The 12,297-nt window shown below is 34.4% G+C and overlaps 1 protein-coding gene across 1 annotated transcript in view; it reads right to left on the bottom strand.

The window, feature by feature from the left end:
• LOC107290071 (ephrin type-A receptor 6-like) overlaps window positions 1-12,297 on the bottom strand; it is a gene marked incomplete at its 3' end in the record, with an annotated part of 93,529 nt that overhangs the window by 61,635 nt on the left and 19,597 nt on the right. Inside the window, exon 2 of the mRNA XM_015818914.1 lies at window positions 10,828-10,892. Within this exon, the coding sequence (XP_015674400.1) occupies window positions 10,828-10,892 (65 nt within the window). The remainder of the gene's footprint in view (window positions 1-10,827; window positions 10,893-12,297) is intronic.

The raw sequence follows: 12,297 nt of genomic DNA, 5'->3' as shown, positions 1-12,297 counted from the left end.
TTGAGCTGTTTTCTGTTGGTCTAATCTTGGAGTTAATCTCTTAACATCAGACCAACAATCAAGTAAACAATACCCAATCAAGAAACTGCCAAAGAAGCCAACAGGAAATACCCAACCAAAGAATTTCTAAGACCATCCCCACCAACACTGACAGGACAAGCCACTAGAATATAAACTGACAGCAAACCACACTCTTTATTAGCGCTGATGATGTTACCTAGTTTAGGTAATGAAATGTCTGCAAGAAAACAAGCAATTTCAGAGAGCACTAAGGACCCTCCCCTATTTCAACTCTGAGCTTTAAATATTCTCCTTTATTGGTATGTCATGTTATTCCATATTGACATCTAGGGGTACAACTTATACGGTGACCTTTTGAAACAATTGGATTTATGTTACTAATTGCTACTATCTTCCTCATGGCCATCTCCCCTCTCATATTTTCATTGTATTGTTCCTTAATAAAATCCAAATTCTTTCTCTGAGTCATGTATGGTCATCTATTTTGAGATACATACTCATTCTGAAGTTTGGGACCAAGATCCATATTTATTTTGTATACTTTGGGCAAGGTCTATATTCATTCTGGATTGGGAAGCATTTTTGGGTGGAGATGCCTTCAAGTCAGGCATGACCCCTGGCAAGTGCCTGAACTGCTCCCTGCAATTTTCTTGGTAAAATTTTCAAAATATATTTGCCATTGCTTTCTTTCTAGGGCTGAGAAAAAGTCACTGGCCCAATTCAACCACCTGGCTTTATGCCAAAAGCAAGACTAGAATGTCCAGTTTCCCAGTTTTTAGTTTGATGCCTTAACCATCACTGCAATGAATACTTTTAAACACAGTTTAGTTTAAAAAAATCCTGTTCCTTGCATGAAAAAGTATTCATCTGGTTTTTGAAATGTTTCTCAGTCTCACTCTTTGTGTGCATTATACTTGTTCTCTAATGTTTGCTGATATGTGTCATAGAGAAATAAACTTCATGCAGCCAAATATATATTCACTTTGATGAGTATACATCAATGATATGGGAAGCAACAAAGATTCAAAATAACTGAAAACTGGGGAAATCATTGCACAGTGTTTCGTTGTAGAATAAGGTCATATTTCTAATGCATCTGTTTGAGCTTAAAAATAAGACAAAGCCATTTGAAAATACTGAGTATTTTATGTGAGCAAATTTGGAAAAATCCTGAATATTGCTACAGGCAAAAGCAAAGAGATAAATAGAAAAGAGTGATTATGACATGCTGTTTCTTAAGATATAACTTATTTAAAAAAGACATATTTAAAAATGAGTATTCAGTATTATTTAAAATTGCATTTAAATAGGTAAGAGATTAATATAACCATTTAAGCTTAGCATCCCTTGAATTTGTATTTTTAAGCAGGACACATTGTGAGTTAAAATAATCCAAACTGAATGTTGCATGAAGGCCGAAATAGTTTCATGTCAAATTTATATTAAATGTAGATTCCCCCTGCCCTAACATTTTCATTCATATTGAATGATGATAGTTTCTGCTAATTAAAAAAAATGAAAATGAAAATAAAAGCATTTAGTATCATATAGTTTGCTGTAATCTTGGGATCCTTGAATTAATGTCCCTAGTGTGAACTATATCTCACTTTGAGATCAGAGTATAGATATTGATTCAGGCAAGGCAAATTTGACATTGCTTTCCTAAATTCAATAAAACACAATGGAGAATTCTTTGAGGCCATGAATTTTCAAAAACACAACAAAGCAAGCTTTCTATCCTTATCCAAATTGTAAGTTATGGAAGTCAAGCATACAACCAAAGGCTGGAATGAGAAAAAAAAGGAATAAATGTGTCTCTGGAAAATATCAATTTCAGATTATTTGGTGTACAAAATTTCAAAGTCTATGAAAAGACTTTGATTTTTTTTTAAACAAAACCTTGGGAAGTTACAAACCAATATCACAAAAAGAATGAGTCAAACTAAAAAAAACTGCTAGTGGGTTGGCAAGAAAGAGATCAACAATGTGGGATAGGGGCAGGGAGAGAAAAGTTGTCAGAGAGTTTAGTTTAGAAAAAGACAAATATTCTAGTACAGACTGAAAATGTTACTGTGAGTCATTATAAAGGAATAAACAAAGTCAAACATCTCATGGGAGCCAACAACCACCACTCTCCCAATCAACAAAACTGTACAGAATGACAAATTTAGAAGCACGCATTCCTATCAAACTTGGCTTTTTCTAATAAATAAATAAATAAATCAGCAACTGGAAATTATTCAAAGCCTTAGAAAACCTCTCTAGGGAATGAAATACACTTCTGAAGTAAATTAATTACATCTGTGGTTAATTTCACTGGAAGCTTGCTAACTGACAAGGAAGCATTTACAAAAGCCGCAATCACTGGGATTACATGTTCTCAGGAGTCTAACACAGCCATACAATCCAGGACGCTCACGCTCAACTCTTCAGTGCAGATGTGCTCTAATTAGATATGTTTCAGACCCAGGTGTGCATATCAAAAGGTAAACAGTGCATACTGATGAGCTGAGAGATCCCCAAGAAATTCTCCTAAACAGTAATACTGTGTGGATTCCAGATTCAGAATGCATTTGAAAATTAAGGCAAGTTTGTTGCCCTTTTCCTTGTAATGATAGCCTTGACTATAAGAATGCAAATGCAAATTCACTCAAATGGGAGCAATCACTTTTCAAACCATGGTAGAGAAAGTTATTTTAATAATAGCCTTCCTGCTTTTTAACTATCTTCAGTTTATGACTTCTTGCACTTTCAGCAACCCTTGCTTCATTAGGAAAAAAACACAATTTTCTCCCATGTAAAATCTCTCTCCCCTCCATTTCAGATATATGGGGTTGTTTTATAAATTTCTTGGAGGAAAGAGTGAAGCAATCTATTATTTGAGAAAATGATACTTTTTTATTTAATGGAGATTTGGGTGTATGCAAGAAAGGTGATATGTAAGGTTACCTGGACAATACCAAAGTCCCTTCTACTTTTTATTTTTAAAATTGTTTCCTGAGGAAAGTCTGAGCAATCATAGAATATATACAGTTGGATATATACATCCCTGGTAAAATGCCAGGTTATTGAGATGTAAAAAAAATCAGACTGAGATAAATCACTTCAGAACTCTTTATACCTAAAGAATACATAAGCTGCACAATTAAATTGAAAAATAAACTAAATTCTTTAGGGGGGGAAATAAAAAAAAACTTAAATAATGTGACTGTATAAGTGTTCGCACTGTCTTATAAGTAGGGATGTGGTTGGGTTCAGAATTAACAAATAACATTCAAACTGATGTTAAATAGTAATCACTACACACCTGCCATCTATTAAAGTGACTCTGATCAAGCTGTATAAAGTTCAGCTGTTCTAGGAGAATTTTTCTGACATTTACTTAGTTGCTTTTTACAGAAAAAAACATGTTCTGCAAAGAGTTTATAAAGCATTAAAGGGACTTCTTGTTAGAAGGTGTAAGGCAGAAGAAGGGTACCCCCTCCCCAAAAAAGAAAAAAGGAATATTGGAACAACAACAATAACAACAAATAAAGAAATTTGTTCTCTACTACAACTGATTGCTACAAGGATACCAGAAGGGATGAAAGAAGAGGGAGAAGAAGGATTTGAATTAGTGTCCAAAGTAATAATGTTGTGTGTGTTTGTGTGTAAAGGAATCTGAAAGAAAAAGAAAGCCATGAGAGTTTAGAGCAGGGGTGTCAAACTGCTGGCCCACGGGCCAGATGCATCATAGCAAAACCATGCCCACCCCATTGCTGGCAATGGCAAAAAAGTTGTGATACATCACAACACGTCACAACACATAACATTGCAAGTTTGACACCCCTGCTTTAGAGGAAGCAAGTCTAAAAAAAAGGCAGGCATTGGTAGACAGGTCCACATAGAAGTCAGCCAGTGTGGCTTGCCTTCACTGGACAGATGGGAAGGCCAATAAATAATAGAACAGGAATTCAGGTCCTGGAGTGGCCACAAACCCAAGCCCATTGTAAACCATTACAATCTGGATTAGAATTTCTGAAGCAACTAGTTTAAGAAACAGATGGAGAGAACATGGGAGACAAACAGCTTAGGGGCTGTGATGTGGAATTACACCAAAGATATCTACTCTCGCCTCCCAAATCCATAATGGATCACTCTATTTAAAATAACATCTGTTAGTAACTGAATGAAAACTCATTTCTGATTGTGTAGCTCTTGAGGTCCCCACCTCCCCCTGTCTTTTTCTTCTTTCTTTTTTAAATGGCTGCATCAACTCCTACTCTCCATGCACTTTCCATGAAATGATTTTCTAATTTTTGTATTTCCCATGACAAATAGCTTGGCAGAGACTTTTCTTAAACATATTGAACCTGCTTACAAAATTGTAGGAGGGGAAAAAATGACAAATAATTGAACCACATGAAAAACTGTAATTTAAAAAACCTGAAGAAACCAGCACTATTCAGAAAACCTCTTAATATATTACAAAAGCATATGTATAGAATAAATTCTGTAGAATGTGAAATAATAAAATAACAATAGGCTGGCTGCCTATAGTGAATATTCTGTGGAGAAAAGACTGCAAAAATAGTTTGAAATCTGCTGTTACATAGTTGTTGAAAGCAGATGAAGGGAACAAACAAGTGCTACAATGTTTGAGAATATCTATTATTTCATTTTTAGACACGTGGCTATAATAAAAAAGATATCTAAAACAGATATTTGATGTCTAATCTTTTAACATTTTTTTCATTTTTTAATGTATCAACTTAAATAGTTCTACAACTGTCAATTCTTTGAACTACTCATTGTTATAGAACAAGGAAATACACCTAGTTCAATTATTTATGCAGATCTACAATGCATCTACCTCCAATATTTAAGTAATGCAACTCTTTTGAAACATGAACAAAAGGAATGTACACTATAATAATGTCCTGATCACCACTGTGTTTTTTCATCAACTTCTTTCCATCTTTTTAGATTTCTAGATTCTTCATCCAACCCCTTTTTCCTCCTATATGGAATTCCTGTAGAACTACTCCCAGCTAATCACCTTTTTCCTTTATGCTGATAATTATTAAAAACCATGCTAGCAAACCATTTAAACATATTTATACAACTTATATTTAATGGGAATCAAATTTAAATATAACAAGATATTTAAGAAGAATCTATATTTAAGTGATTATTATGCACATTGACCAATGTATGGCACTTGCCATAACATATTTACTGCTCTAGGTTACCAACATGAATATATATATAAACAGCCTCTTCACTGGGGTTCAGAGGGTCTTGACCCTTTTGGCCTTAAATCTGCCCTACCCCTCAAAGACAATAACAACCACAAAAGTCTGAATATTTTCATTTTCTGAATAATCAGTGGCTTAGTTTCTCGGTTTATTTTCACATAATGGATGAAGGAAAATTTGAATGAAGGAAAATTAAACTTATGTTAGGCAATACTGTATTGTCATATTTTACCTTGTTTCATGTTTAAGTTTGAAATGGTTTAATGCCAAGTTGGAATTTTGCCTGATAACATTTTCTTGTTCTCTTTGTTGTACTCTGTGATTTGTACAATGTGCCAATTTTTGTGCCAAGACCAATAATTACAGAAGCCATCCTGGAAGTTATGTGTAGTCTGACTCTGGCTACTTAGAAAAGGGTGTAATTGGCAAATTTGAAAAAGCAACACTTAGATGTTGACAGAATTGGACACTTTTATCCTACTTTCTAGATTTGAAAACCAGTTCACAGGCTTTATTTTAACCCTAGTAAGACCAAGTTGCTTTGGGTTTTAGAAGTCCCTGGTTCTGGGATATTTCCATCTCATGTTTTGAATGGGATTGTACTGCTACAGACTGATCTTGTGCACAATCTAGGAGTCCTCCTGAACTCATGGCTCCTGGTCAAAAAGAAAGTGGTAACCATGGCTGAGAGGATCTTTGAAAGCTTTACATTCTGCATAACTTACACCTGTTCCTGGACTCCAATTAATCATGCCTTAGTCACTTCCCTATTACTACAAAGAGCCTTACATGTGGTGCCCAAGAGTATTCAGATATTTTGACTGGTGCAAAATGCAGCAGTGTGAGCAATTATGGTGCCAGTTATTTGGCACATGTGACATCCCTGCTCTATGAGTTGCATTGGTTACCAGTGTGTTTCTGGGTGCAATACAAGGTGCTAGTGGTTATCTTTAAAGCCCTTCATGCCTTCAGGCTGGGTTACTAATGGGACTGTTTCTCCTCAGTAGTGCCTACTAGTCGTTAAATTCAGAAGGAAAGACATGTTCTAGGTCCCATCCACTAATGGTCTCTTTTACTAGAGCAGTGTTTCTCAACCTTGGCAACGTTAAAATGTATGGACTTCAATTGCCAGAATTCCTCAACCAGCATTAATACAATTTCCACCAAAATGTATGACTCTTTTTCCAATTAACTGAAAAACCTGATAAAAGGCTAACCACTGTATCTACAATTAATATCTACAAAAAATGAGTACATGATTAATACAAGAAGCCTTTGTATTAATGTATTTTATTAATACAAGATGCAGTGATTAAAGTATAATATTGCAAACAAATTCTGCCCATAGCATGAAGTTTGATTCTGATGGACATCATTGACTCAGCCTTCCATTCTTCTGAGATCAGTAAAAGGAGAACTCAGACTGTTGCGAATAAATATGCAATATAATGCTTCTACCTTGTACACCATCCAGAGAATGCTGTAAAATGTTATGGGACAGTATATAAGCCTAAAAGACTATTGCTATCATTATCAATAATATAGGAAATTATAGAACAGTTATGTTTAACTTCTGATATATTCAAAATGTCATTGTTTCTCTAAAAAGTAAATAATAAAGTGTTAAAAGACATTCTTGATGAATTCTTTGATATATTTTGATAAATGAAGCAATAATTCTATTTGCAATGAGCTCCCTAAGAAAGACAGTTGCCATAATTACAGCTTCTTCTTTGTTGATATAATCTGTTTGACTTGTGCCATCACATTCAGCTATCTTATTTCACCATTATACCTGCAGTAAACCAGGAACTGGTTGGAATTTGAAAGAGGACATCTGCAAATGTCCAGCAGAATCATCAGACATATCAATTACATATTATTTAAGCATTCAGGAATTTTCTAGGTTCAATAGATGTCTGAGGAAGATAATGCAATGGGCCTAGACTAGAGCTTTTGCAGAAGTCACCAACAGTCTAAAATTCCACATGAAAATATTTGACAATTTCTTATAGAATCCTTTCCAAATTCCTTCTTATAAGATGTCTTAGAGTGATGAAACATCAATAAAAAATTTTGATTGATACAACAGTATCCATCAGATTTTCTAAAATTTTGTTGCAGAGTGCTCTGTGTATATATTCACATATTTGAATGTAGTTTTATTAAGTTTGATGGTTTTTATTCTTTTAAATGTTGTCTAGATTTCTGGGCATAAATTATTATTATTTAATTGTAAATGGTAAGCATCAATATTCAGTGTTGGAGTTATGCTTGTCATATTATTTAGAATAATGGAAAAAGTCTAAAGCACATAAAAGCTTTTTTTTTTTTAAAAAAATCCATCATTGTTACAGCTAAAGAGAGCATAAATGGACCACACAGCTGGTTTCCTAGAGTATATTCATTCCATTATTGGTTTAAAGAATTTTGACTATGTTTTGGCACAATCTGTGATACATAAATCAATTCATGCATGCGTATAAGCATACTACTGCACCAGAATTTAGAAAGGATAGTGACAATATCAGCATGCTACAGTAACTCAAAACTCTGATATCTGTGAATGACCGCACATTCTGTGATGTGCTAGTTTTGCTGTAATAATATATTAAAACGTTTAATGCTGTAACTGCCATTGTCCTATTAAGCTTAACAGGAATTCAGTGTATGAATATAATTTAAATGTAAGCTATTTATTTATTTTATTTATTATTATATCTTGTTCATTCAATTTTTTCTCGTTATTTTCAATGCAAATAAAATTCTGAATTAAACAAAAAGAAATGTCCATTTCCTACAGAAAATATACAGTACAGGAAATATAAATGCTAACCAAAATGATATAAAAGGATTGTAAATCCTGAAAAATGTAATCCATAAACTAAAAAAACAGACCAAATTTAATAAATGTTATATTGATTAAGCCTCTGAAGGTATTTAATATATATATTACAGTATTGAGGAAATATCCTTTATCTTTCTAGAACAAAGTTTTCCAGTAATACTTCTAGATTTGTTTAGTGTAATGTAGTTTTTTTAATTCAATTTCAGGAAAGTCTCCTTCACAAACTCTGCATAATTAAATAGAAGTTATATAATATCAGTTGGTATTATAACAAATAGAAATTTGTCCTATGTTTTGTGTGTGTATATATACATATGTACATGTTTGTGTATCATCTCAAACACAAGGAGTACACAGCACTGAAGATGCAGCATATAAAAATAAATTGTATCTTAAGGTATTTTAAATTAAAGTGTTCTTGGAAACTAATCAATAGAATGGATTAAGTGTTTAAATATATGGGTCCCTAATTAATAGTTGAATTCATTCAATGCGCTCTTAAGTGAACTGGCCAACAGAACGGCTAAAATGATCTTATTTATTTATTAGATTTATATACCTTGCCCATCTTCCTAAAACGTGACTAGAGCTACTTAAAAACCAGAGACTTTAAACAATAGAAAAAGGGGGGGGGGAGAAGTGTTTAGTATCTCTTAAGTTACAAGAAACTGAGTGGTGAAGTCAAAATGATTCTCATCTTTATCTTATTATCCAAGACAAGCAATCAACTGACTTCAGAAACCTGTATTTAGAACACACGTAATGGATTTTGACTTGTTTTCAAAACCTGTTGCCTTTCATCCATTCAGTCTGCTTCAAATATCTTTCTTAGGTTCATATTTAACTCAAATTAGCAGTGTGATAATTATTACAGTCTGGAATTACTGAAATGGAAAAACAAGGCATCTAAGATCATGTGAAATGAGTTAGTGATTGATTCCCTATTATAGGTTCCCATTATGAAAAGGGAACAAGTTTGGACCTGATAGAAGCTGTATTATAAACCTTAAATTTGTAAAATTTTCCCCTCTCTCTCCCCCTTTCTCCCTCTCATCTCCCCTGGTAATGTCAGAAGATAACAAATGCTGCTTTGAATAATGTCAGATATCTGATAATGAAGGGAACATTCCATTGCTTAGGAAAAATATGTGAATGTTGCAGTAAGGCAACAATCTTTATATTTGTCTTGATAACAGACTGGTAACATTCTATACCAGGGCTTTTCAACCAGTGGTATGGGTACCACCTGTGGTACATTGGCACCTGGCAGGTGGTATGCGACCATCCCAGAAAAGTGGTAGTGGGGGAGGGGAATGAGCTGAACCGGTGGCAGCACCACACAAGCCTGAGCGAGAGATGGCTGGAGCTGCAGAGCTGTCAGGGCTCAGTGGAAGCGCCAGGATCAGCACTTCTTCTGGACTGTCAGGGCTTAGTGGAAGCATCAGGATCAGCGCCAGGCTCCAGCTGGAGCTCAGTGCTGATCCTGGCGCTTCTGCTGAGCCCAGAAGAAGCACCGATCAGCTGGACTGTTGCAGCATCTCCAGGGTCTTATGATTTACATTCAGATGCTTGGCAACTGATTCATATTTATGACAGTCACAGTGTCCCAGGGTCATGTGAAGTGACCAATACCTGCTGCAACCACCCAGCAGACAGGGGGAATAAAAACCAAATACCCCCACCCCACCCCTGCTGTCAATCCTCACAACAATGAAAACCTCGGACAGGAGGAAGAGCACTGCCGGGTGGGCAGGCAGGTGTCTTGTTCGGCTGTGGCTTAGGGGCCACTTTTTTCAGTGCCATTGTAACTTCAAATAGTCACTAAGCAAACTGTTGTAAGTCAAGGACTACCTGTACTTCATCACTTTTTTCCTTTTTTTTTTTGGTCATCAAGTTTTTGACACCTTGCTAGGCTAGGTACTCGGATATTGCCATATCCTAAAAGTGGTACAATGGGTCAAAAGGTTGAAAAGCCCTGTTCTATACTATTAATTATATGTCATTCAGCATGGCATTCTATTGTTTTCTCCCACATCTCCTCCTGATATACTGTATTGTAGACATAGGAATGCAGTACCTTATAAGAAATACAACAAGCATCTTATCCACATGAGAGCTTTACAACATACTTCCAACAATTATCATATTCATTATTATAAATTTACATAACATTTTGGCTCGATTCCACCAGCTGAGTACTACATAGGAGGCTAGGCCTTTCATTGCTGTGGAATAGCTTGTATTTACTGGTTTAGAAATTCCATAGAAAAATATAAGAGCCTATTCTCCAATGGGCTGATAGAACTAGGATTAATGCTTCTAAAACAGTATTATGGAAAATATTTCTATTTTGAACATCAGATACATTTTCTGATGTACAAATATGATCAGAAGTGTTTCACTGAATTTCATTCATACTATTTTTAAACATAAAACTATTTCCACAATTATCAAAAGGTATTTTCAAATGATATTCATATACAAAAGTTGACTTACTGTGGATAAGTCCATAACTATTCATAAATAAACCATGAAAGGTGATTAATTAATTGTGCCACTTTGTATATACAGTAGATGCTTCTACTGGTGCAGTTCTATTTTAAGAAATGTTTACTAAAATGCAGTTTTCAGTTGACTTAAACATATGCTGTACAATGTATATTTCAATGCATATCAGATATATTCCAAAATGCTCATCAAAACCTATGATGATTGACTTACCCCATTTAGAGGATAGGTTTTCCATCCCAGCTCTCCAATTGCAATGGTTGTATCAAGCAATACAACTAGAAATAAATAAATAAAGTTAATTGAGGATGTGCTTTAAGCAATTTAATGCAAGAAGTTACACAACTTCATAAAATTACTACCTTTTTTCTATGTTGCGTTAGGCAATAACTCAGGATATAAAGATTTCCTAAAAATATTTCTTTTCCATTTCAACTATTAATAAACAGAATTTTAATGGTATTGTTTATAGATTGTCAAATATCCAAACCTCTCTAAGATATTTTAAAATGCTTTTTGGTGCAGGAATCTTTAATAACTTGTGCATAGAAATTAACATAGAAGCATGTTAATAGGAACATGTGCATTATGCTTTGTAGAATAATGGATATAATAGATGCCTGCTTAGAGTTAGTATTCTTGAGATTGTTGGTTGTGTGATTTGTTGGGCTTGAAGCCAACAACACATTTATGAGGATAGTTCAGAAATAAACCACCATTTGGTTATCAATGACAGACACTCACAGATATAGAACTTTTATTATACACATTAGAAAACTACAACATTACATTACTTTTTGACATAATCACCATTCAAATTGAGGCACTTGTCATAGCATCTTACAATGTTTGAAATTCCTTAGTAGTAGTCGCTCGGTGCCAAATCTGGGCTATGGGGGTGTAATCAAAAACATCCCAACAGAACTGCTTCAAAAGTTCTTGGGTGTGTCTAGTGATGTGCCGACGATAATTATCATGAACCAACACTACACCAGAAATCAACATATCCTGGTGCTTGTTATGGATGGCTCGTCTGAGTTTTCATAACATTTCACAGTAGACTTCTGAATTGATAGTTGAATCAAACTCCATGAACTTCACTAGCAGTACTCCTTGGGCATCTTCACATTTGGCGGGATTTTCTATGGCATCACTTTCGGTGTCATAGTGTGTGAGTGTCTGTCACTGATAACCAAAAGGAGGTTTATTTCTGAATTGCCCTCATATAATATATCTTCATGTTCTCCTAAAAATCATATCCATAACGACAACAACACAAAGTATTTTGAAATTTAAAATCAATACTAAAGAAGAAATAAGAGAGATTTTATTCCAGGTTTGAAATATAAAATGTATACTTCGTATATAAAACCTGTAGTTTTGTATATACTTATGTTAAACTAAACCCTAGAAATTTTTTAAGAAATCACACATAGGATTAGGATAATAAAATGGAGTTCATCTTATTTTGTGCATATGTGCATATTTAAAGTCAAACAGATAAAAATAAAGCACTCTGGGATGTAAGGTAAAAGGCTTTTTTTATTAATTGCTGAGCTTTCGTTAACAACCTGTTAACATCATCAGAGCAAAGGGCTAAATGAGAAGGGGGGGGAGTAAGCGCATAAATTTACATAACAGTTCTATAACGGTTTTAGTGAGGCATGTGCACATAGCATGCTT

Source organism: Protobothrops mucrosquamatus, unplaced genomic scaffold (genome assembly GCF_001527695.2).
Source record: "Protobothrops mucrosquamatus isolate PMUCROS unplaced genomic scaffold, P.Mucros_1.0 scaffold819, whole genome shotgun sequence".
NCBI classification, from domain to species: Eukaryota; Metazoa; Chordata; class Lepidosauria; order Squamata; family Viperidae; genus Protobothrops; species Protobothrops mucrosquamatus.
The sequence above is the reverse complement of the archived record's forward strand: the minus strand, read 5'-3'. Positions and strand labels throughout refer to the sequence as shown.